Source organism: Plasmodium falciparum, assembly GCF_000002765.6.
Source record: "Plasmodium falciparum 3D7 genome assembly, chromosome: 10".
Taxonomy (NCBI): Eukaryota; Apicomplexa; class Aconoidasida; order Haemosporida; family Plasmodiidae; genus Plasmodium; species Plasmodium falciparum.
The window spans coordinates 225,214-252,633 of NC_037281.1; the positions used below are offsets into that span (position 1 = coordinate 225,214).

At 19.6% G+C, this 27,420-nt stretch overlaps 9 protein-coding genes across 9 annotated transcripts; 2 read left to right on the forward strand and 7 right to left on the reverse strand.

Moving 5' to 3' along the window:
* Positions 1-242: 242 nt before the first annotated feature.
* PF3D7_1005000 (methionine--tRNA ligase, putative) lies at positions 243-2,492 on the reverse strand (the record flags this gene model as incomplete). The annotated part of the gene is made up of 1 exon (XM_001347302.1): positions 243-2,492. One exon carries the CDS (start codon positions 2,490-2,492, stop codon positions 243-245), a length of 2,250 nt encoding a protein of 749 aa, XP_001347338.1.
* A 1,092-nt stretch (positions 2,493-3,584) lies between these two features.
* Positions 3,585-6,980, forward strand: PF3D7_1005100 (uncharacterized protein; the record flags this gene model as incomplete). Its single annotated transcript, XM_001347303.1, has 1 exon — positions 3,585-6,980. One exon carries the CDS (start codon positions 3,585-3,587, stop codon positions 6,978-6,980), a length of 3,396 nt encoding a protein of 1,131 aa, XP_001347339.1.
* A 228-nt stretch (positions 6,981-7,208) lies between these two features.
* On the reverse strand, positions 7,209-7,605 carry PF3D7_1005200 (conserved Plasmodium protein, unknown function; the record flags this gene model as incomplete). The annotated part of the gene is made up of 3 exons (XM_002585352.1): positions 7,209-7,257; positions 7,350-7,417; positions 7,537-7,605. 3 exons carry the CDS (start codon positions 7,603-7,605, stop codon positions 7,209-7,211), a joined length of 186 nt encoding a protein of 61 aa, XP_002585398.1.
* Positions 7,606-8,071: 466 nt separating this feature from the next.
* Positions 8,072-9,260, reverse strand: PF3D7_1005300 (conserved Plasmodium protein, unknown function; the record flags this gene model as incomplete). The annotated part of the gene is made up of 2 exons (XM_001347304.1): positions 8,072-8,912; positions 9,070-9,260. The coding sequence occupies 2 exons, from the start codon at positions 9,258-9,260 to the stop codon at positions 8,072-8,074; spliced, it is 1,032 nt and encodes a 343-aa protein (XP_001347340.1).
* A 321-nt stretch (positions 9,261-9,581) lies between these two features.
* On the reverse strand, positions 9,582-10,532 carry PF3D7_1005400 (conserved Plasmodium protein, unknown function; the record flags this gene model as incomplete). The annotated part of the gene is made up of 2 exons (XM_001347305.2): positions 9,582-10,372; positions 10,523-10,532. The coding sequence occupies 2 exons, from the start codon at positions 10,530-10,532 to the stop codon at positions 9,582-9,584; spliced, it is 801 nt and encodes a 266-aa protein (XP_001347341.2).
* A 1,760-nt stretch (positions 10,533-12,292) lies between these two features.
* Positions 12,293-17,032, reverse strand: PF3D7_1005500 (regulator of nonsense transcripts 1, putative; the record flags this gene model as incomplete). Its single annotated transcript, XM_024473274.1, has 1 exon — positions 12,293-17,032. One exon carries the CDS (start codon positions 17,030-17,032, stop codon positions 12,293-12,295), a length of 4,740 nt encoding a protein of 1,579 aa, XP_024329085.1.
* Positions 17,033-18,931: 1,899 nt separating this feature from the next.
* On the reverse strand, positions 18,932-21,322 carry PF3D7_1005600 (DnaJ protein, putative; the record flags this gene model as incomplete). Its single annotated transcript, XM_002585353.1, has 1 exon — positions 18,932-21,322. The coding sequence occupies one exon, from the start codon at positions 21,320-21,322 to the stop codon at positions 18,932-18,934; it is 2,391 nt and encodes a 796-aa protein (XP_002585399.1).
* Positions 21,323-22,281: 959 nt separating this feature from the next.
* Positions 22,282-24,727, reverse strand: PF3D7_1005700 (peptidase, putative; the record flags this gene model as incomplete). The annotated part of the gene is made up of 2 exons (XM_001347307.2): positions 22,282-24,076; positions 24,204-24,727. 2 exons carry the CDS (start codon positions 24,725-24,727, stop codon positions 22,282-22,284), a joined length of 2,319 nt encoding a protein of 772 aa, XP_001347343.2.
* Positions 24,728-26,365: 1,638 nt separating this feature from the next.
* On the forward strand, positions 26,366-27,277 carry PF3D7_1005800 (conserved Plasmodium membrane protein, unknown function; the record flags this gene model as incomplete). Its single annotated transcript, XM_001347308.1, has 2 exons — positions 26,366-26,915; positions 27,147-27,277. The coding sequence occupies 2 exons, from the start codon at positions 26,366-26,368 to the stop codon at positions 27,275-27,277; spliced, it is 681 nt and encodes a 226-aa protein (XP_001347344.1).
* Positions 27,278-27,420: the final 143 nt, after the last annotated feature.

A 27,420-nucleotide genomic window follows, 5' to 3' on the forward strand; every position in this document is an offset into this window, starting at 1 on the left:
AAACAAAATTAATATATGGACATATATATATATGTATATGTGGATAATATTTTATTGTATTTTTTTTTTTTCTTATTTTTTTCATGTTTAATAAATTTACCAAAAATTAATATATTCATAAAATTGACAAAAAAAAAAAAAATAATAAAATAAATTAACAAAAAAATACAAAAAATGAAAAAAATAAAATATACATATATATATATATATATATATATATATTTATTTATTTATTTATATGGTCACACTATTTTTATCAACCCATTAAGCATAAATTTTGTCGTCCTTGTTTCCAACATGTCGAGAGATATATTCTCCTCGTCAATGTCATCGAAACCAATATTTCTTAAAATAGCCAAAGAAATGTTTGGTATAAATGGGAACATTAATATAGAAAAATATTTCATACACTCCAGAGTAACATAAATAGTTGTGTGAAAATGTTGTGTATCTTTTTTATAATTCCATGGTGTATTATGTACAAAAAATTTATTTACATTTTTTATTAATGTCATAATAAGTTCCAAAAATTGAATATATTCCATATTATCAAGATATGGTATGAGTTTATTCTTTATATTATCTTTCCACTCATTTAAAATAATATTAGAATCATAATCATTTGTTTTTATAACAGGAACCATATTATAATTATTTTCTATACATAAGGATACTACACGATATAATAGATTGCCTACGTTATTTCTTAAAAATAATTCGAATGACTCTATATTTTGTTCTTTATAATTTTTATCTTCATAAATACTACCACATCCCATAAAATATAAACGTAATACATCTGGATTATATTTTTTTAAAAGGTCAAATGGATTTACAACATTATTTAAGCTCTTGGACATTTTTATATTTTCATTTTTTATTAAACCATGACATAGAATTTTTTGTGGAAGCTCAAGATTTAAACTTTTCAACAAACATATATACAATATGGCATGGAAATTCAAAATATCTTTACCTATAACTTGGATAAATGGATTCCAGAATTTTTTACCGATTACTTTGTTGAATGGAATATTTTTTTCTCTTTTTTCATTTTTTTTTTCATCACATATGTTGCTGCTTATATGTGGAAGTATATTACTTTGTGTATTATTATTATTAGCATTCAAATTTACGATATTTAAAATATCATCATATGAGCAAATGGGAGAATCCGTATCGCATGTAGAGGATATATTCACATCTTTTGTACCATTTGTACAATTTATAACATTGTTATTATTTTTATTATTTTTATTATTATTATTTTTATTATTATTATTATTATTATTTTTATTATTATTATTATTATTATTATTATTATTTTTTTTTATTTTATGTAGATATAACATAGAACTTACATATGATAACAAAGCATCAAACCACACGTAGATAGTACCTTCTGCTTCATTAGGTATTTGTATTGCCCACTTTGTATTATACCTACTTATACATATATTTCTTAATTCATTTTTTAAGGTATAAATTACCTGTTTTCTTAAATATGGTGGATATATAAAATTTTCATTCTTTTCATAGAAATCAATTAAATAATCTTTAAATTTTAATATATTAAAAAAATAACTATTTTCCTCTTCAACATATATAATATTTTCATTATCTATTTTATATTTACCTTCTCTTAATTCTTGTTCACTTATATATCTTTCTTCATTAATATTATAATAACCTTTATATGTATCTTTATATATATAATTATTATGTACTAAATATTTCCATACATTCTGAACAAACATTTTATGAAATGAATAAGATGTCCTATAAAATAAATTTACATCCACACTTAATTTCTTATTCATATCTTTATAATAATTAGATATATCATCAATATATTCAATTATTTTCATTTTATTTTTATTACACTTCTTTTCAATTTTTAAACCGTGCTCATCCATACCTGAAAAAAAAATTATACCCTTTTTCTTTTTCTCTACCCCTTTTAATTTTTCATATTTATATAGAACGTCACATAATATATTACAATATGCATGACCTATATGTGGTCTATCATTTGAATAATATACAGGAGTACTAATAAGTAAATATTCTTCAGCATTACAAACTTTTTTAATACAACTCTTATTATCATAATTATCATCATTCCTGTCTTCTTTATTATTTACAAACGTTATATCAAATATCTCTTTTTTATCATCATTATAATTTGATAAACGCACACTTATTTTGTCAAATGCTTTTTTCTTTTTTAAATTCTGCAACCATTTTTCTTTAATTTTATTTTGATCACCTTTTATATTTATGCTATCCAATATATTTTTCCTATAAACATTTATATAAGCATCATTTTTTATTCGTTTTCTTTTTATTTTATTGCTTTTTCTTTTCTCTCCATCCTTTATATATGAAGGAAAAGAGCGTCTAGTTTTTATTATATCTTTGCTTAATATTTCTATAATTAAAATAAAAAAATTTAGATACAAAAATAATATAAAAATAAAATAAATTTTCATAATTCCACCCTATCTAATTTGTGTAATTATCAGCATAAATATGGTACATACATAAATTTATATATATATATATATATATATATAATATTATCTGTAAAGTAATACATATATTTATATATATATATAATATATTTTTTTTCTCTATATTTTTTTCATATTTAAGAGGCTATACCATGATTTCAAATAAAAAAAAAAAAAAGGAAATTATTAGCATTATTAATGGTAAAAAAATATATAGTCTTTACATATAAATTTATAATAATATAAGATAATTCATGCCACTATTTTTTACCGTTCAGTATATATATATATATATATAATATATTTATATTTATTTATTTATAAGTTGATAATTCATGATCTATTTACATTTCCTTTAAAATATCATATTTAATTAATTCTATTTTATTATTATATTATTATTATTATTTTATATAACCTTAATAAATTTATCCGCCATAAAATTTTTTTTTACCAAATATTTCATATATATGGACTCTTAAAAAATTTGTACCCACATAAATAATATATACTTAGGTAAGTATATATAATAGTACATATATATTAATATATATAATATATATATAATATTTTTTACATATAAATAAATTTTATGTTATTAAAAATTGAATCTTAAAATATATAAATTTAATAATTTTACATAATAATAAATATCTTATAATTAATGGAACAGTTTAGTTAAATTTCTCCATTTATTATTTTATTTTTTTTTTATTTATTTTTTTGTATTTTTGTATTGTTCTATGATGTTATATTTTAATAAGAGAAAAAATTAAATATAAATCCTATATATATAAAAAATAATTAATATTATGTATATTACATATATATATAATTTTTATATTATTTAACTTTTTTATTTATCATTAAAATTTTGCTTCTTTTCTTTTTTTCTTGATGTAATAATATATGTTTTCATGTTATATATAAATAATGAAATATATATGTTTTTATAAAATTGCCTTTAATAATATTTTTATATTAATGTAATAAATCAGTCATTCTGTTTTCTTTTATTAAATCTTTATATATATATATATATATATATATATATATATATACATACATATAATGGGAAAAAGAAACTTTAGAGGTAAAAAACGAGCAACTACACTGAATGAATTATACGAGCTCGAATTTGTAAAGAAAGAAAAAAAAAAATTAAGGAAATTAAATTTTGTTACCAATAAAAATAAACCAAACGATGAATCCATAATAAAGGATACAAAACATAAGGAATTTAATAAAAAGGAAAATAAAATTAATAAAATATTGTTAAAGGAATATGAAAAATTAAAAAAAGAAGAAGAAAAACCAAAGGGAAACCCTTACTATACATCAGATCACGATGAAGACCAAACAGATTTAGAAAATAAAAATGATCAAAATAAAAAATTAACAAACAAACAAAGTAATTATGAAACATTCTTAAATATTCTTCAAAAAAAAAAAAAGGAAATCTTCAATCATTCATTAAATGAAGATATTAAAAGTAATCATAATGATCATCATATAATATCTAAAAAAATAAATAAACAAAACCAAACAACAACAAAAGATAATATACAACAAAATGATAATGTAAAAAAGGGACTTCTCAAAAAAACAAATGATGAAATATATATGTCTTTCCTAGTTAATAATATAAATAAACAATCTAATGATTTTAATTTATTAAATGATATATATCTAAATAATTCTCATGACATACATAATAATAATAATAACACAACATCAATCAATCATAAAAATGTGAATACACATACGCAAAATATACATAATATAAATAAAGAAGAACATGACAAAAATATACCTGACCGTAATTATTTAAATGAAAATATTATGAACAGTAATAATATTCATACCAATAATAACAAAAATTGTCATAATTTAAGTGAAAATGATATGAACGGCAATCATTTTGACGCAAATAATAACCTGAACAGTCATAATTTAAGTGAAAATATTATGAACGGCAATAATTTTGACACAAATAATAGCCAAAATAATCTATTGTATAATTATTCTAAAACATACAATTGTATATCCATATATGATAACTACAAAAATGATTCGTATAAATTATGTGAAAATAAGATGGATTATTATTTTTCCTTTTGTCAAAACATAGATGAAGCATTTATGGAACAATTTTGGAACAATAAAAAAAATAGATTAAGAAATACGAATGAACAAAAGGATAACGATAAATCTAATGAGTATAAGAATAAAACAATTGAAGATATATATGTTAAATCTAATTTGTTTTTGGAAACAAATATATTTAAATCTAAAAAACAAATTAAAAATGAATATACTGGTCAAATATTTAATAATGTACAAATAAAACCATATTTTTTTTCACCTTATTTAGAAAAAAATTACATAACATATTATGTAATGAATATATTAGATACAAAACCAAAGAGTATCTTAGATAATGAAAATTTTTATAATATTAATGATAATATTATATTTCATTTGAAAAATTATCTCTCAACATTTAAGCATCCAGTAGCTTATTTTAATAGTGACATATATAAGTATATGCAAAATTATTATAATATGAAAATTACCAAAATTGTAAAAGATGAAAATAAAAAGGACTCTTGCGATGACGAGGATGTAACGGATTCGTACATGATAAATAATGTTCAAAATGATGAGTCTATAGAAATAAGTAAAACAAACAAAACAAAAAAAACAAAAAAAACAAAAAAAAAAATAATAAATCATAATAATAATAATAATAATAATAATGGTAACGTTCACAAACACAAAAAGAAAAAGAAGAAAATATTTCGTGATATATCAAAAATTATAGAACATGTTGAATTGAAAAGCTATTTTCATTACATAAATTCATATGTAGACATTTTATATACAAATAAAAATGTTCTCAACAGTCATTTAATAAATCTATTAAATGTTGTTCATATATTAAATCATTTAAAAAAGAAAAGAAAACGAAGAAAATATATAAAAAAAAAATTAGAAAAAATGGAAAAGTCACAAAATGTTCAACAAGAAAATATTGAATTAAAAGAAGAATTTTGTGATGAATCTTTTGCTAGACCAAAAATCTTAATTTTATGTCCATTTAGATATAATGCAAAAGAATATGTAGATCTAATTTGTAATTTAATAAAACCTAGTGAAACTAAAAATAAAAATAGATTTGTTTTAGAGTATGATATAGCGATTAATGAAAGAAAGCATATGAAAGAGATATATACAAAAAAGAGACGAACACTGGATTATATAAATATATATCAAGGAAATAATGATGATTGTTTTAGATTAGGTATAAAAATATTAGAAGGTGATAAAAAAATACATTTATATTCACCATTCTGTGATAGTGATATATTAATTTGTTCACCATTAGGCTTAGATATAATTATTAAGGAATCTAAAGAAAATGATTCTTCACAAGAACAAAATGAAGGAGAAGATAATATGATATATGATGAAAATAGTTCAGATGATTATGATATGAACAATGAAAATAATAACTTAACCAATGATATGAGAAAAGATAAAAACATAAAAAAAAAAAAGAAAAACAAACATTATAATAATAATAATAATAATAATAATAATAAAAAAAAAAAGTTATATGAATATGATTTCTTATCATCTATTGAAATTTTACTAATTGATCAAATTGATATTATATTAATGCAAAACTTATTAACATTAAAAAATGTTTTAAAATTTATTAACAAACCATTACTTAGATGGGGTAGTGCTAATATAAATAGAATTCCAAAATATGTAATTAATGGTTTTTTAAAAAATTATAGACAAACTATTATTTCATCAAGTATTATAGATACTAACTTTATATCATTAATACATAGCTCCATTAATTATAGATCATTTTTAAAATTATTTATAAAGAATGATGATAAATCCATTTTATTGGATTTACGAAATTCTTTAAATATAAATCAATATTTTAAAAAAATCGAATGTGATAATATTTTAAATATAGAGGAAAGTATCTTAAACTTTTTCTCAACTAACGTTATGGATATTTTAACTAACATAAAACAACTCATCATATTTATACCAACATATATTGAATATTTGAGAATACACGAATTATTAAAAAAAAATGATATCTCATTTAAAGGAGTTAATGAATATACAAATGAAAAAAAAATATTACAAATTAGAAAATTATTTAAATATAAACGAATTAATATTTTATTAGTAACCGGGCGTTTAATTTATTATGAAAGATGTACATTCAAAGGAGCCAATCATATTATTTTCTTTTCACCTCCCAAGTTTGTTTTTATGTATTCTGAGTTAATTAAAAATTTATCTAAAGATCCAAACTCATCTTCTATATGTTATTATACGAAATATCATACATATGAATTAGAGAGAATAGTTGGACAAGCAAGAACTAAGCAGTTGATACAGGAAAAAAATGGAAAAATTACACTATTTAAATGAAGCACCAACAAAAAAAAAAAAAAAAAGAAAAAAAAAAAATATATGAAAATGTTATATAAATAAATAAATATAAATATATATATATATATATATATATATATATATATATATATTATTTGTCCCAAAATTTTGTACCTTTTCTTTTCATTTTACTTTTATTTTCTTTCCTTTTATTGTTATTTATTTTATTTTTTTTTTTGTTATACATTATATAAAATAATAAATATTTTATATCTCGTGAATAATTCTTTTATATATTTCCAAATTTGAATTTTTTCTGTAACAAATAAAGATATTAAATTATAAAATATGAAACATTTTATTCTATTTAATAATTTTAAATTTATATATGCCCTTTTAGCATTATACTTTAAGATGTTTAATTTTATCAACTCCTCATATAAATCAATTTCTATATCTTCTAATGTAGCCATTATCTAAAGTTAGGAAATATTGTTATAATGTTTAATGCTAAACATTATCCTTATTTTGTTAAATATTTTTTAAAAAAATATATTTGGCTATTTTTTTTTTTTTTTTTTTTTTTCCCCCTTACCTTTTTAGCTTTCGCTAGTTCCTCTTCATAAACTGAGGAAATAGATTTTTCACCTGACTGTTCATACATATTTTTTAAAAAATTATAAATAAAATTATATTACGATTCTTAGAGTATATAAATAAGACATATAAAATATAAATATTAAAACATAAATATATATATATATATGTGTGTGAATTTTTTATTTTGAAGTTTTCCATAAATAAAAATTAAGATAATGAAAAGAAGAAAAAATAAAATAATAATAAATATAATAAAAATAAAGATGTATTGTTTTATAATCATTGCTTGAAGAAAATACACCGTTGAGTTGTTGAAAAAAAAAAAAAAAAAAAAAAAAATAATATTGTACACACATAAATTCTTTGTCAACGAATAATTGGTGTATAGACATTTATTATATAAAATAAAATAAAATAATAATAAAAAAAAAAAAAAGTATTAAGAATAGAAAAACTGGTATATGTTTTATAATTCATCTTTATAATACATATATTTATAAGCATCTATCATTTTTATTATATTCCAACTGTCACATATGAAATATTTCAGCTAATTCAATATTCTTCATGTCACTATTTTCATCATCTTTTATTTCATTAAATGTCCTTATAAAATTAATATTTTTGTATAGAATATTATGGAAATTTTTTAAACTATTTAAATTAACTTCTTTTATTAAAATATTCAGTTTATTACTTTTTTTACAATTATTAAAATATTCTGAGAACAAATCGTTAGTAACTAAATCATCATCAATTAAATTGTCCTTTGTTTTCGGATTTTCCTTTTTAATATTTTCCCTTTCCATTGTACTATCATTCAAATAATGTATATGTAGCAAATTATTAAGTTCATTTATTAAATCTTCCTTTGAATATTTCTTATGTTTATCTATAAATGTATCTATAATATTAAATTGATTAGTATAAGCTTTAATATGTCTATTTTTTATAAAAATTTGTTTTTCTTCATCCATATTTATATCATAAAAAAAACTATTTTTATATGCTTCTTTTAATGGGAATGAATATTTATACATATTATACATTAAATGTGAATCATCAAATTTATTTTTATTCTTTTTCTCAACATTAATTGATTTAATGGAAGCATAGTTATCTAAAATATGCTGAATGAAATAATTCTTATTTCCTTGCATAATTCTTAAAACGGTTAAACTTAAATTTATGCATTTTTCAATATTTTTCTTCGATTTGTCCAAATTCTTTATACATATTTGTTTTTTCGTCTTTTCATTCTCAACATTCCTGATATAATTATTCTCTTTAATTTGATCAAATGCATAATACAAATTGTAAATAAGATTTCTCAGAAGTATGTCAAATAGGCAACATAAACCTTTACTAAATCTATATGTTAACACAAACAAAAGTATATAATTCAGAAAAAAAAAAAAAAATAATAATAATAATAATAAAAGACACCTCATAATATATATATATATATTTATTCATTTATATTTATATTTTATTTTTATATATGCCGTTTTATTATATTATCCTTTACTTTTCTGATATATGTTTCTTCATTTTTCCTTTCTTCTTCTTCTCCTTCTTTCTTTTCTTTTTTGATTTTATATCCCCTTTAACGTTAAAGGTTGGCAACAAATTTAGGAAAGTTGATATTCCAAATATTATCAAAATATGAAATGATAAAATAAAGCAATTCTTTAAAAAGAAATTATAATTCCAAAACATTTATTCATTTCTAAAAATATTAAAATAGAATGAATAATCTTTTTCTTTTTTCTTTTGCCTTATAATTATATAGATAATTTTGAAGCAAGGAGAAGTGTATACTGTAATTTGGACATGATATATAAAAAAAAAAATAGAAAAGCGTTTCAGGGGTAAATTTATATAAACGTATAATTTACACAAATAAATAAATAAATAAAAATATATATATATATATATATATATATTTTAATTGATGTACTTTTTTATGTTAATGATTTAAAAATTTTAATGAGCAAAAAGAAAAAAAAAACTGAAAAAAATAAAATCGTACATTATTTATTATGCAATTTTGTCCCTGTTTTGATATACCTTTATTGATGGTAAATTTTTATAATAATAAGGGATTAGTGGCTGTACAATATTCTGTTTATCGAAAGAATATATTTTTGTATATATATTTTCAGAGGATTTATTATGATTATCATGTAATAATAAGTAACATTTAGGACACATACCTATATAGTTATGTGAACCCCCTTGATATATATTATAATATCTATATTTATGATACATATAACAATCATTTAAAAAAGGAAACCTATTACTATTTCCAACCTTTTTTTTATAAACCCTTTCAAATGATAAAAAGTTACCTTGATTATTTTCTTTAAATACATTTTTATTCTTTATTCTTAAAGAGGACAATGTATTAGAAAAAAGACATTTTGAAAAAAAATCAATAAGTATATTCTTCATAAATGTTTTGAATATTTTTTCCAATTTAAATAATCCTTTTATCTTTTTAAAACTATTAGAATAACATTTATCATACTTTTTTATGTTATATATTAATATTTTATTTTTTACATTATAACATATATCATGGAATATTTTATGTACCTTACATTTTATTACATTTTCTAATGTACATAGACTCTTCTTTATTTTGTGTTTACTTATGTGTTTCACTGTACATAATAATTTTAAATAATAAAAAACATATCTTAAATATCTTTTGTCATTTATTAATTTGTTTAATATTTCTATGCCCCTTCCAGTTTTTAGACTTGTAGTTACGAGAACCTTCCCTTCTTCAAAAGAAAGAAATTTCTTTTCTAATACAGAATCGACTAGTAAAAAAATATATATATATATATATATATATATATATATATATATATATATATTTATATATTTATATTCATATTTATAATTATTAACTGAAATATTTAAATAATTAACCTTCCTTTTATTTTTCCTTTTCTTTTCATATTTTTTACCTTGAACCATGTTAAAAGGTTAAATTAAAATAACCTCCGGAAATTTTCCAAACAAATCTTTCTATCAGGTTTATTGTGATAATGTAAATAAATAAATGGAACTAATATAATATACCATTCTTAATCTTTTATTCTCTTAATAAAAAAAAAAAAAAAAAAAAAAAAAAAAGTATTTTATAAATATATATATATATATATATATATATATATATATTTATGTAGAAAGACATGTTGTTTATAGCCAAAAAAAAAAAAAAAATTCTGAACATGTAAGGTAAAAAAAAAAATATTAAATGACGAAAATCATTTACATTTCAAAATTAACATTTTAAGATCCTTGCATTATTATATTTAAAATTTTTTAAGAAATAAAGAATAATATTTCATAATATTAAAATATAATATAAACCAAACAATAAATGTAACATAACCTTCATTATGAAAAACACTATCTTTAATTATTATAGAATTAACTTATATTTGTTTGGATGGTTTTTATTTTATGTACTTACTAAAATGAATAATATATTCAAACATTATAATTAAGTTAAAAAGGTGAAAAAATAAAAAAAAAACTATACACATATAAATAAAATAAATAGATACATAAATAAATACATACATATATATATATATATATATATCTTTTTATTTTATTATTGTCAAATTTAAGGTAGTAATATTTATTTAATTTCACACAGGTCTTTTTTTTTTACACAAATATACTATTATTATTTTATATTAAAAATATATTTTACAAATATCCTGACTAAACATTTTTGAATAATAATAATAAAAAGAAGAAAAAAAAGAGCTTTATGTAAGCCTCATATATACGTTTATGTGTTTAATAAATAAATAAATAAATATATATATATATATATATATATATATATATATTATTTCATATTAATTCCATATTATTGTGTTCACTAGATATATTTGTATATAAAATATTACAGCTGTATCTTGATTATATATAAAAAATATATATTTTATTTTATAAAACAGGTTAGTCGGATTTTATTTTATTTTATTTTAATTTATTTTATTTTAATTTATTTTATTTTTTTTTTCCTTTCAAGAATTATTAAATGCAGTTATGTTGATCTTATTCCTTCGGATATTATTATTTAGCATATATATATTTATACTCACGTTGTATATTTTATGTTTTCCTTATAATAATATAAAAATTCCTGAGATAATCATCGTAAATATAAAATATATATGAATTTATTAAGGCATATAAATTAAGTAAAATTCTAACATGTATAAATATATACATATAATTTTCTTTTTTTTTTTTTTTTTTTTTTTGAATGTCCATTAATGTAATTTCTATTTTTCCTCAATAAAAATATATATGATTGCACTTAGGACAATATATAATTATATTTCCCCAATAGCACATATATATATATATATATATATATATATATATATGTATATATCTTAGTTTATTTTATGTACAATTATAATAAATATATTTATTTCACAAATAATAAAAAAAAAAATCCAATTCACTATATCCTTATAAAAATAAATCATATAAAAGTATTTATTTTCCTCCTTTCCTTCCTTTTTATTTTATTTATTTATATATATATTTATTTATTCATTTTGTTGTTGTACCTATTATACACATATAAATATATATAAATATATATATATATATATATTATTACCACCCATATATATTTTTTGTAAAGAAAAAGTAATACATAAAAAATGAGATTTATTTATGTGCACACTAGAACAATTGGATCACTAATTTATATGCGTATTTTCAGATACCTTTTTCAAGTTATCACAATTTAATTTTTGATCATTAACTATAATAGAATCCTTTTGTGATACCATCGTATTAGAGGTAGAAGATTTATTTAGTACCGTATTTTTTAAACCTTTTTGTGTCTTGGATGAATTTATTTGTTCACTATTTTGATTATAATACATATATGGCTGTGAACTACTGTTTTGATTATTTTTATAATAGAAAAGATACGGTAATAAGTTGTCCGCATTTTTCGACATGGAAATTAAATTTGTATCATGATTATATGAATCTATAGAATGATTAGATGACATTTTATTATTAGGATATGAAAATTCTGAATTATTCAATGATGACGAAATATTACATTTATTACTACTTTTCTTATCATCATCAAGAGTATCATTATATTTGTCATGAAGATGTAAATAATTATGATCGTCATTATTATGATTTGTTTCGGTTGGATAATCATTAAATTGAGACATTTGACTGAGATTATTAACATATGAGTTGACAATATTTTTCTTCTTATTTTTATTAATATAATTATACAAATCGTTGTTCATAAAATGGTCACTACAATAACTATAATTGGAAAGGTTAAGATTAAATTGTGAATTAGTATTTTCGTCTGGTAGATGATTTTTATTAAAATGTGAATAATAATAATACGAAGAATAATAATGATTATTATGAGAAGAATTAAATAATTGATCATCATTTTTGTTATTATTATTATTATTATTATTATTATTATTATTATTATATTGATTAGTTGTATTTGTGTTATTATCTTTATAAGTATTAGATTTGAATTTATCTTGATATGAATATGTTTTATTTTTTTGGAAATTATCATAACTATGGAAATAATTAAAGTTTGTATATCTAGATGGTAATTTTGTAGGTGTAGGTATATTTATATTTACTGGTTTCAAGTTAGCTAAACAACCTTCTACAATTAAATCTTTTTTTTTAAATTGACTTAATAAATTGATCCATACTGAATTTACATTAGTTATGGTTTCATTTGCATTAATTTTTTCTCTGGATATAAAATGATGTCTTGATAAAACTTTTGCATTTCCACATATAATTAATCCATATTTTGCTCTGGTTAAGGCAACATTTAATCTTCTAGGATCATTTAAAAACCCTATACCTAATTTTTTATTAGATCGAACACATGATAATAATATAAAATCTTTTTCTCTTCCTTGGAATGCATCTACTGAAGCTACTTCTATATCCGACGAATTTTGAAAAGAAATATTTTTTTGAAATAATGAAGTAATATATGCTCTTTGTCCTTCATAGGGTGTTATAACACCTATTTGTGATGGTTTCAAACCACATTGTAATAAGGTACGAACTAATTTTTCCATATTAGAAGCTTCACTTCTATTAAGATAACTTGTACCTGATGCAGACATTTCTTCTAATCCAGTTGAATTATAAAAAAACATAGGGCATTTAGCATTAGGCCATGGAAATGATTTTAAAGGATATTCTCTTTCTTTTAAAGTAATACCATTTTGTAAACTACCATCATAAAAAACATAAGATGGAAATTCACTTAAAGCTGGATGCATGCGATATTGTACTTCTAATCTAAATGGTGTTATACCTAACATAACTAATCTTTCAAATAAACTTTTTCCTAAACCAGCATTTGCAGCTTTTTTACAAACAATGATGGGTCCTAATTGACAATGATCACCAACTAATACAATTTGTTTTGCTCCTGTTACTAAAGGTACTAAACATTCTGGTTCGGTTGATTGTGTTGCTTCATCAACTAATACTTGACGAAAACGAAATTTTTTTAATCGTTTATCCATAGCCCCAACACATGTACAACAAATTACATCTGCTTCTATTAATATTTCATGTTCTGCAAATAAGATTAACTTTTTTAATCGACGTTCATCTTTTTGAGATAATTCTCCTACTTCCTCTTTTAATTCTAATAATTTATTTAATTCTTCAGCAATATCTGTTTTTAATAATTTCATCTGATTATGTAAATATAAATACTCAGCTATACTTGGAACCGATTCTCTACTCTTAGAACACAAACGAACTACCTTTAAACCACTTCTATGTATTCTAACAGATAATTGATCTACAGCCACATTACTAGGTGCAGTAACTAATACCTTACCCATATTCATCTTTACCAAATGATATACCAAAGTTGCACATGTTAACGTTTTTCCTGTACCAGGAGGTCCTTGTATTAAAGATAAAGGAGATAATAAACTTCTTTTTATAGCATCTATCTGGGAATGATTCAAAGGTGCTAAATTAGGAGCAGAATAATTTCGTATACTCATTACTTTCTTGTGCATTAATTTATGAAATGTATTTTTATTATATTCCAAAGAATCCTCAGATATATCATGTCCTAATAATTTGTGATATAAAAATCCACTTAACGAATAGGAATTCAAAGCAAATTCGTTTAATGCTAATTGCATGCGATCATAAGCTGTACTCTTCCATATAAATTCTACAGTAAATCCGGTTGTTATATTATCTACCCATGGTCCATTAGATGTACAAGATGTTCTTAATTCTAATGAAATTTCTTCTGTATTATGTAATCTAGATATATGTCCTTCACAACACCACACGGATCCATCTGGATATGTATAAGATATTTTTAGTTCATCACCAGCAACCAATCTTAATTCACTCTCTTCTTTAATATAAATAAAATGAGCATATCGTTTCTTATTTAAACCAATATCCCATCGAACACTCACATTCCCTTGTTTCTGGCCTTCTTTAATCGATTTATCATAATCAGCTTCTAATTGAACTAAAGGAGAAAATATGGATTGATAATGATGAGCATCTTCATATTTTAGTTCCACTTTATTAGGTTCATCATTTAATATTTCAAAATTTAATTCATCTATATACACATCCTTTTTATTTTTCCATAATTCTTCTAATTTATTTACATTATAAGATGTTGATAATTTACCTTTTCGTTCTGCTTCTTCATTAGACGGTATATTTACTAACCATTCTAAAAAAAAACGATCTTCAATTACAGGTTGCCATTTTTTTAAATCCCAATCTTTTATTTTCCTTAATTCATCATTAATATTACTATTATTAATATAACTCCCCTTTTCATCTTCTTTATACACATCATTTTGTTTTCCTTTTTTCTCATATTTTTTATTATCTTTTCCATCTATCATATTTTCATCATCAACATATTTATTGGGATTATTATTATTCTGACAATCCTTCATTTTGTTATCATCACAACAAACATTCATGTGTTTCTTCTCTGATCCTTTATTATGTTTTTTATTCTTTTCACGTCTCGAATAATTAGAATGATGATTATAATAATAATAAGGATAGTAATCAGAACTATCACTTGGATGATTAAGGGAACAAAAATTAATAGGCTCCTCATGTTCTTTTTCATCTTCATTACTACTATTAATATTTTCACATTTTTTTTTATTATTTTTATTAGGTTCGTCATTTATTTCTTCATTATCCACGTCGTGATCTTCTAACAAAATCTCCTTTTCCATATCATCTTGTAAACTCTTACTTTTGTGTTCATCAAAAGGACCGACATGTTTTTCATATAAGGATATATAACTAGATAAACAAGGATCTCTACAAATAATAACAACAACACCTTCTTCGGATGTCGGAAGGAAACCTAACAAAAATACATTTCTGCATGCACAGTTATAACATTCTAAAATTGTTTCACCTAATAAACTATTTTTATGTAATCTAATTTCTTTATGTTTTGATCGAACTAAATGTGTAACAATGTGACTACCACAAGTACCATAAGAACCATTACAAAACCAACGCTTACAATTATTACATTGAACAACACTATCAATAGAATCAATTTCACAATATCTGCATCTATAATATTTTAAATCATCTTTACTTTTTTTATTTTTATATCTATAATTATTACCTTCTTCATAAAGTTCATTATGTGTGTCATCCTTATGATTACTATAATATTTGCTATAATCATTTTTATAATAATTATTCTTATTCTCATATTTGTTATTATAACCATTTTTATTTTTATTTTTATTTTTATATTTATTTGTTTTCTCATATTTCATTTTATTCGTTAAATCATATTCATCATATATTCCATCCTCTACATTATTACAACTTCTAATATCAGTATAGCTACTTATATCACTTAAACATTCTGAATTATTTTTCATATGCTTATTACTATAATATTGTTGTTCATGTTCATTCTTGTGTTTTCCTTGATGAATGCAATCATTACCATGAGGATCAATATGCTTCTTACTATTGTTATCATCATTATTATTATTATTATTATTATTATTATTATTGCTGTTATTTATTTCTTTGTATTTATGTGAATTTTTTTTTTTTCGATCATAATATGATTCCGTATCTTCCAAACTTTCATTTAACATATCTAACCTCTTTTCCTCTATTATTTTACATGGAGAATATTCCGATTTTTTATTTTTCCCATGTTTTTTTGTAGGTTTTATATTTGTATTTTTTTTTAACACCTCTTTATTACATGTATCCTTATCGTCATTAAATTTTTGTTGTGTATCTTCTGAAAAATAGTTTTCTTCTTTTATTTTTTTTTTATTCGTATCCTTAGAAATACAAAAATCGTACAGTTCGTCAAAATTATCTACATGAATATTATTATAATCGAAAGTTTTATCCATAGTTTTTCATACGCCCCTACAGATGCTTTTATAAATAAATAAATAAATATATATATATATATATATATATATATTATATATATATATAATTATATTTACTCAATTATATAAATAACCATTACAGCTATATAAAACTAATTTCTTTTTCTCCTTTTATTTTGTATGGTCTAACATATAAGGTGTCCTATACACACTCCAATAAATATATATAAATTATAAATATATATATATATATATATATATATGCAAAACGTATCTTCTTTTATTTCTTCGAATATATAAAAATATTAGTAAGGGCACATATATATTAATATGATAATAGTTCTTCTTTAATATATGAAAGAAGGAAAGAGATTAATTCCATTTTTTTTTTTTTTTTTTATTACATAGTATATAAAATATTATATATATATATATATTAACATTTATATTTTATTTTTTATTATGATACATAAATAACAAAAAAAAAGAATATTTTAGATAAAAAAGCATTCAAAGCATTTTAATCGTATTTATATAACTATATATGATTAAATCAAGAAAGTACAAAATGAAATATATAAATATACTTTTATATATATTTTTTTTTTTTGTTATTATTTAAAATACGCCATTCCATAATATATATATATATATATATATATATATATTATATGTATGAAATGATTAAAAAAAAAAAAAAAAAAAAAAAAAAAAAAAATTATTTAGGGATACCATTTATAAATAAATATGTGATATATATATATATATATATTTATTTTAACACTTTTTTTTAAGTTTCCTCATTTTTTATAATATATATTATGTATATATATAAATATACGTACACTTTATGTATATACATACATGTAATAATAAATATATGTACATTTTTAAGTTTATTATTTATTATTCGCTCATCAAATATTTTTATTATCATAATTATAAAAAATACATATATATATATATATAAATTACAGTGATATGTTATAATATGTTTATATAACAAATTTAAAATATATGACAAAAGGTTGACATATATATATATATATATATATATATATATATATATATATATTTTCTATTTATTTATTTATGTATGTTTTTTTTTTTTTTTTTTTTTTTTTTTTTTTTTTTTTTTCCCCTCATTCATGTATATTTGTGTACACCTAAAGTATCGTAATAAATAAATATATACATATGTATATATAACATATTATTATTTTATAAAGATTTAAATTTATCTTTTTCTTTTTTTTATTTTGCTGATGTAATAAATATAACAAATATTTATATATTCTTCTATATATATATATATATATATATATATATGTAAATATATATGTATATATAATTATTATTGTTTATTAATATGTAGAGAAGTTGTTAAAAGTATAAAGTTCATAAATAATTTATCCTTATCGAAATATATTTTTTTCTTTTTACTACGTACTTTAAAATATAGATATACCTTTTAAAATAATGCTTAACACATTCTCATAAAAATAAATATATACATATATATATATATTATATATATGTATTATTTCCATGTTTTATTATAAAAAAAAATACCGATCATATTAAAATGTGTAATTTTTTTATTTTTGAAAAACCACAAGGTGTTATTTTCATTACTTTTAATCATGTCACAAAAAAAAAAAAAAAAAAAAATGTTCTACAACAAAAAGGAAAAAGAAAATAATAATAACGAATAAAATTAACGAGGAAGGGAAATAAAAATATAAATAAATAAATATATATATATATATATATATATAAATAATGGATAATATAAAGAAATACAATGATGTACATTTAAAAAAAATTAAAAAAAGAAAAGTCTTCAATTTAAAGATAAATAAAGATATACACAAATTAATATTTTTTTTTTTTTTTTTTTCTATGTTTATATTTTCCTCATTTCTTTTTCTTTTTTCCTCTATTTGTTTTTATATTAGTATCTACATTTTTATAAGCTGAATGCCCCTTTTCTTGTATGTGTTGAAATAATTTATTTCTAGAATCAAAAATTTGTTGACATATTTGACACTTAAGATTTTTTATATTTTCTTTTAATTTTTTAGAGTTGCTAATATGAACACTCGTCATTTTATTATCTTCATCTACTTTATTTATAATATTCATATTATTATTTTTAATAATATTATCATGACTTTCCTTTATATTCATATTTTTTTTTTTTTTTTTTTTCTTTTTCCTTGAACTTTTATAATTATCACTACTATCATCTGTTTTTATTTTTTCATTTAATATATCAACATTATTTTCTTCTAAGTTATTATATGAACTAGTTAACACATCTTTGTAGTTATTTTTTTTTTTATTTTTATACCACCATAAAATATCATCATTTTCTTTTGAAATGGAGGATTGGGACGAGCATTCTGAATCGCTTTTTTCCTTTATCTCATTTTTTTCTTTATCCTTATCATTATTATTATTACTATCATCACTATGTATAGAACCGCTGTCATTATTATAATTACGACATATAGAATCGCTGTCATTATTATAATCACTATGTATAGATTCACTTTCATTATTATAATCACTACGTATGGATTCACTTTCATCATTATCATCATCATCATCATCATCATTTTTATTTTTTTTATTATTATTATTATTATCACCATGTATGGATTCACTTTCATCATTATCATCATCATCATCATCATTATTTTTTTTATTTTTATTATCACGACATTTGGGATCATTAATATGATCCTCCCTGTTTTCATCTCCAAACATATTATCCATAGCATACTTACATGCATTTTTCAAAAAATTATTCATGTGCTTTTTGGACTTCTCATGAGAAGCATACTGCTTCAGAGATTTGAAATTTTTTCTACAAACTTCACATCGATATATAATTTTATTTATAACCCTTTCGTTATTTTCATCTTCATTATGACTATCCATAGAGTGCTGATCATCATTATTGTTTCTTTTTACATCATGAACACTGGATATATTATCATCATCCGTAAAGTGTTTCTTTTTTTGATTTATATGTTGTGTTTTAGGTTCTGTTATATCTACGTTTTGTTTATCCTTTGTATAATTTGGTAATGAATTTTTATTTGTTTCAAAAGGATAATTTATATCTTTACATTCATTATTATATTTATGTACATTTAATGATGATGATGATGATGATGATATATATTGTTCTTCCATTTCTTCATAATATTCTTTTTTTTTATTTTCTTCAAATAATAATTTTCTCTTTAGTATTTCTTCTTTTTTTTTTAATTCTCTTAATTCTACTTTTTTTCTTTTTTCTTCGATCAATTCAACAATTCTATTAATATAACGTATATCATATTTTTTAATGTGATTAACTAGAGAACGTATGTTTTCGTTGTATTCTTTCTTTTCTTTTATACTTCTTTTCTCACTTACTTTTTTTAAGTTCCTTCGAAAGTTTCGGTTTTCATATTCATATGTTTTTATATATTCATATGAGTAATCTACTTTTTTTACGGTCGTAAAATTGGACCAGTACTCATAAAATTCGTCAATTTCTTTTCCACATGTTGATGAATTACCGAAATGCGGTGCTTTGATAAAATAAAAATTATTATCATCACCATTATAATTATTATCACCATTATTTTTATTATCATCACCATTATTTTTATTATCATCACCATTATTTTTATTATCATCACCATTATTTTTATTATTATCATCACCATTATTTTTATTATCATCACCATTATTTTTATTGTTAAGATAATCTTGTTGTGTATTATTTTTATCAGAACTATTCATATTATCTTCCCTTTTTTTTTTATGATTATTACCATTTTTATGACAACCTTTTATATTATTCATAATTTTAATTTCTTCATTTTCTTCTTTTATTATATCATCGAAAAGTTTACCATAAACATCATAGAACCCTCCCTCTGTATCATCAAAACCATTATAACATGTATTATTAAAATATTTCCAAATATTTATATTGGTATAACTATATGCATATTTTTGCTTCCCTGAATTTTTCTCTTCACTACTTTCCCTACCTTCTATAATTCTCTTTCTATTTCGATCGTACCATTTTCTTTGAACCTCGTTTGTTAAGCATTCATAAGCTTCTTGAATCTTTCGAAATATGTTTGTATATCTCTTCTTATCTTCATCACATAAATGGGTGTTCTTATCAGGATGATACAGAAGTACAATTTTCTTATAACTCTTTTTAATATCATCAACCGAAGCATCTGTATCCACGTTCAAAATTTTATAGTAACACAGGCACTTTTCAATATCCATCATGATCTTTACACATATTATATATATATAAAAAAAAAAAATATATATATATATAAATATAAATATATATATATATATATATATGTACTTTATATATATCAAGGTGATAAATAAATCGAAAAGCACTCTTAACTTCTTTTATCCTTTTATTCAAAAGATGTACTTAAATATATATGTACAATCCATATTATTATAAAATTAGTAAATATATAAAATATGTAAATGAAAAAAAAAATATATATATATATATAATACATATATATTTTATTTTATTTATCATATATCATAAACAACATTTTCTTATTTGCTTCTTTTTGTCCCTTAATCCATGATGTCGCAACATAATAATCGAAGAAAAATAACAGAAATGAAAAAGTATTTATTACAATATAAAATAAATAAATATATATATAATATATATATATATATATATATATATATATATATATATATTATTTTATAATCACAAAAAAAAAAAAAAAAAAATTTATTCATATATATATTATGTGAATTATACATATATGTGGCTTTTCAATTTGTTCAAAATTAAAAAAAAAAAAAAAAAATTCAATATATATATAACTATATAAATATAAAAATATAAATATATATTTATATATATATGTAATAACAAATTATAGCACTTATAAGTAAGAACAAAAAAAATATATATATATATATATATATAATATATATATATATATAAATATGCAAAAATTTTTGAACATGAAATTATTTCATTTGTTTATATATAAGATAAGATAAGATAAGATAAGATACGTTTGATTAAATAAATATTAAAAAAAAAAAAATAACATATAAATAAATAAATATATATATATATATATATATATATATAACAACATGTATAATATATATATGTACTTATGTATAATATTATATATGTATAATGTTATATATTTATATGTTTTATTTATTTAATATATATATATATATAATAATCACATTTTTTGTAATACTTCATTTTTGTTTTTTAAAACATGCTGTATTATAGATGGATAATAATTTTTGTCCATGTAATTAATCGATATGATATCATAAAAGTTTTTTTGAAATGAGCATAAGGATTTGTTATTTTTTAATGAGAGTTGTTGTTGATTTAGAAAAAGACGTACTCTAACTTCAGCAAGTAAATAACTAAAAACAGATCCTGCATATAATGATGAGAAATGATATGGGAAACTTGTAGAATTTAAAGAATAGTTAAATTGATTAATATTATATGGGAATTCAGAATTAATAAGATCATAAAAATTATTTAGGACCTTTTCATCATTATTTATTTCTTTATAATTATTATTTTTATTAAAAAATGTATATGGATTTATATTATGTATATAATAATCAATTATTGATTGTGTATATATATGTGATAATCTTAATTTATCGAATTTAAAAGAATTAAAAATATGTTTATTAATTTTTGAATTATCCCTTTTTTCATTAGATAAATTATATATAATATTATAATTATTACCAATATGTTCATTAATATGTGAAAAAAACTCAGCATAATCTAAAGGAATATTATTAAAATTATATAATTTATATTTATAAGATAATAATAATAAATGATAAGCATGACCGAACTCATGAAATAAACTTGTAATTTCAGACGTACTAAATAATTTTTCTTCTATGGGAACGGTACGTACAAAATTATAATTTATTATAACATGTCCATTACAAATTAAATATGTATTGGATAAACTATTTACATTACCTATTCTAAAATAATCTTTAAAACGAATATTTTTATATGGTATTATATATATATAACCTAAAAACGATGCTGACAAATCATTACCTTTTTTTTCTATATCATCATTTTCTTTCTTATTCCATATCCTATCTTTTCTTTCTATTCTTTCTATTTTATATATTATTGTGTTTTCTTCCCAACTATTTCCTAATTCTGTATTCCTAACTCTGGTATAATAAAAATTATATATCCGTGATATTATCCGTATAAAATTATCTAATACATAACTCTGTGGAAAATATTTATTTATTGTATATTCATCGATTTTATTTGTCATTATGTTGTAATAATAATACCAATCGTAAATAGACATTTTCTTTTCCTTCGATTTATAAAAGGGGTCACCATAATGGCCTGTACTATGGTTACCATAAATATTGTTACCATAAATATTGTTACTATAAATATTGTTACCAAAAATATTGTTACTATAAATATTGTTACCATAAATATTGTCATCACAATGAATATTTTTATTATAAATATGTTCATTATTATTATTATTATTTTTTATTATTAATATTTTATTATTTTTTTTTTCGTCGTGATTATTGTAACTTCCATTCATTTTGTTCATATACAATTCCATATCTCTATTAATCGTGCTATAATCCATATGTATCCTCTTTTTAATTATTTCAAAGAATTCTTTAATATCCTTATAATTATTTTTTTCACTAGTAAATTCATTAATACAATAATGGGTCCAATTTTCATATCCTAATATATTAGCTAAATCATATCTTTTTTTTAATATCTTTATTATATCATTGTTTAGATTTAAGTACTTATATGGTTCATTTAATAAACGCATAACCTCTTTTCTAATCACTGAATCATTAATTTCGCATAAAAGAAATTCATAATTGTGTTTACTTACAGGTATTTTCAACATCTTCTTATTTAAAAAGTATTTGTATTTATTCTTCCATTCTTCGCTCATATTTATTTTATTCCTAGGAATATATAAATGTCTACAAATTGAAGTGAAAACATAAATATAAACATATATAATATAAACATGTATATATATCTATATATATATATATATATATATATATATATATCTATATATATATATTTTTTTTATTATTTCCTTACCTCATTTTTACATTGTTTACCTTCTTTAAATAACGAGATGTATCGTCATTTATCTGCTTAAACAAATTTTCTACAGACTCTTCCCTTCTTATCCTTATGTTGTATGGCAACATTTTTTGGTCTATCATTTTTAAGACCTTGTTATTTAATAAAGACCTTATGTTATTCTCACTATATTCTATTATCCTTTTCTTTAAAAAATGTGCTTTCTTTAATTTTATATTTGATAATAACAAATAATACAAATTCAAACATTTTTCAAGGAACATTTTTGTATGTAATACCTCATCATTTAATTCTAAATTCTTCTTTGTTTTCTTTATTAAATTATTAAGTTTATAAGAAATATAAAAAAAATCTATATAATTCTTATTAAGCGGATAAGAAATTATACTAGAGTTCTCAACCTTTCTAATTATATTATCATATATTTTTATTTTCTCTTTATCCCATAAAAACATATTTCTCAATTTATAACAACATAGGAAGATATACTTGTTACTCAAATGGTGTGTTCGCTTCATTTTGTAAAAATAAAAAATTAAAAAATAAAATAAAGAAAATAAAGAAAATAAAGAAAATATATTTTATAGACCTATCATTGTAAAAAAATGTGTATGTATATATATATATATATATATATTTTATTTTATTATGTTAAATTTAACAACTTCAAACACACAATATATATATATATATATATATATATATAACAATATGTTATATTTTTATGAGTAACATAAAATAAAAAATAAATTATACATTAAATATATATATACTAATAAATATATATTATAATGAAAAAAAAAAATTATATATTCGTAACCATTGTATGATACAAACGTGAAGAGATTCTTTTTTTATTTTTTAAATGGACAAATATAAAATATTTAAATTATTTTTAAAAAAATAAAACAAAATAAATCAAAACGAAAGAGTATATTTTATCAACCTTCTTCTTTATATAAAACCAACATAGAGTACAGATCGACTATGTTTCATATTAAACGTAAAAAGGTAAGAAAATTTTAAATATAAATATATCACATATATATATATATGTATGGATGTATGTATATTTTTTTTTTTTTTTTTTTTTTTTTTTTTTTCTATATATATAATATATCGCCTTATATTTTTTCGAGCTAGATTCATAAGTACTCAGAAATATAAAACTTTTACAATGTTAATTAAAATCCGTAACATATAAGAACAAAAATAAAAAAAAATATATAAACATATAAAATAAATTATTATATATAATTTATCCTATCAAAAATAGACGAACTATAATTTAATTTTATTTAATTTAATTTAATTTTTATTTATTTATTTATTTATTATTATTTTTTTTTTTATTCTCCCCTCTACCATCGTTATAGGCCATACTTATAACAGTGTGTAATACCATATTATATCCTATAATTAATCTAATTAGAAGAATTATTTTTTTTTTTTGTCAATTTTTTTTTTTTTTTCTAATGCTCTTTAATAAGAATATATATATTCCGTTGAGAGGTTCAAGACTGCACAACAATGCATCTTTAAAAAAAAAAAAAAATAATAAAAATAAAAAAATAAAAAAATAAAATAAACAAATAAACAAATAAACAAATAAACAAATAAATATTACATATATATTATTTATTATATTAATAACTTGTCAAGATGATCTTTAATCATTACAATATATATATATATATATTTATATTTATTTATTTATTTATTATATTGTCTTTTCATTAATTTAATTTTTGTTTAAACATCAAAAATTTTAACCTTTTTAATTAGTAACCAAATAAATGTCTAAAAATATAAAAAAGAAATCTAAATAATTACAACTATATATATATATATATATATATATATATATATATTAAAATGTAGATAGAAAAAAAAAAAAAAAAAAAAAAAAAGAAAAAGAAATTAAAAGTGACACATATAACACATATGTTGTATCCTTTTGTTAATAAAACCTTCAGACTATTTTCTCTACTTTTGAATCGGATTGAGTGTAAAAATATTATATACCTAAACATATACATAAATATAAATATATATATATATATATATATATATATATATACCCTTTTAATAACTACAGATTTATAAAAGAGAAAAATTTTTAATTAAAAAACAGAAAAAAAAAAAAAAAAAAAAATATGTCTGATAATTACCAATTCTTACAATTTTATAATGTGTATAAAGACAATAGAAATAAATGGGGAAAGAAAATAAACAAATTAAATTTTAATCTAGACCATTATAAGAGTTCAAGGACAAAAATATTTCTATATACATTATGGTATTCTATTATATTTACATATTTAATGGACTTTTTTTTTAATTTGCTTTTTTTTTTTCTGTATATGCCATACACAAATATAATAAGCAAAACAATATTCTTCTTATCGATTCTTGATTGTATATTTGTTATAATATTAACCTGTAGATCCTTTTATGCATATTCCTATGACAAATCAAAATCTTTACACACATTAGTAAAATTATTTTTCGCCTTAAGTGTTTGGTGTTTTATAAAATTATTAATTTATGTTACACATACTATAATATGTTTTGCATTCATATCTAATCAGAAGCATAATTATAATGGCCTTTTTTTTTATACACCAAAAAATATTTATTTTAATTATTTTATGGAATTTATAATTACAATAAATATTGTTAAATCGGTACTCACCCTCTTTACAGGTACAAATAAATAAAACAATATATAAATATATATATATATATAAAAATATTTATATATATATTTATATATATTCCATTCATATTATATGTCGTGATATCTTATTAGCCCTCAAATAATTTATAGGCAAAGGTTCCATAGTATAACCATATGATACACATATGGATATATATCATACATATCATTTTTTTCGATTTTTTTCTATTTTATTATTTTTTTTTCTTTTATTACAGGACAGAAAATTCAATACATTTTAAGCTGCATAAGAACGTCAACCATTCTCAAAAGCAAAATAAGAAAAGATTTAGAAAAACAATCCTTCTTATTTGATGATTATACATATGGAACCTTTTTAAATGATTAATTAAAAAATAAATATAATTTTTAAATTTAATTCTTTCTTAAATTTATATTCTTTCCTTTTTAATCTTTATATTTTTTCCTGTTTTTATTTTTCTATTCATTCTTATAATTTTTTCCTTTTTTTTTTTTTTTTTTTTTTTTCTT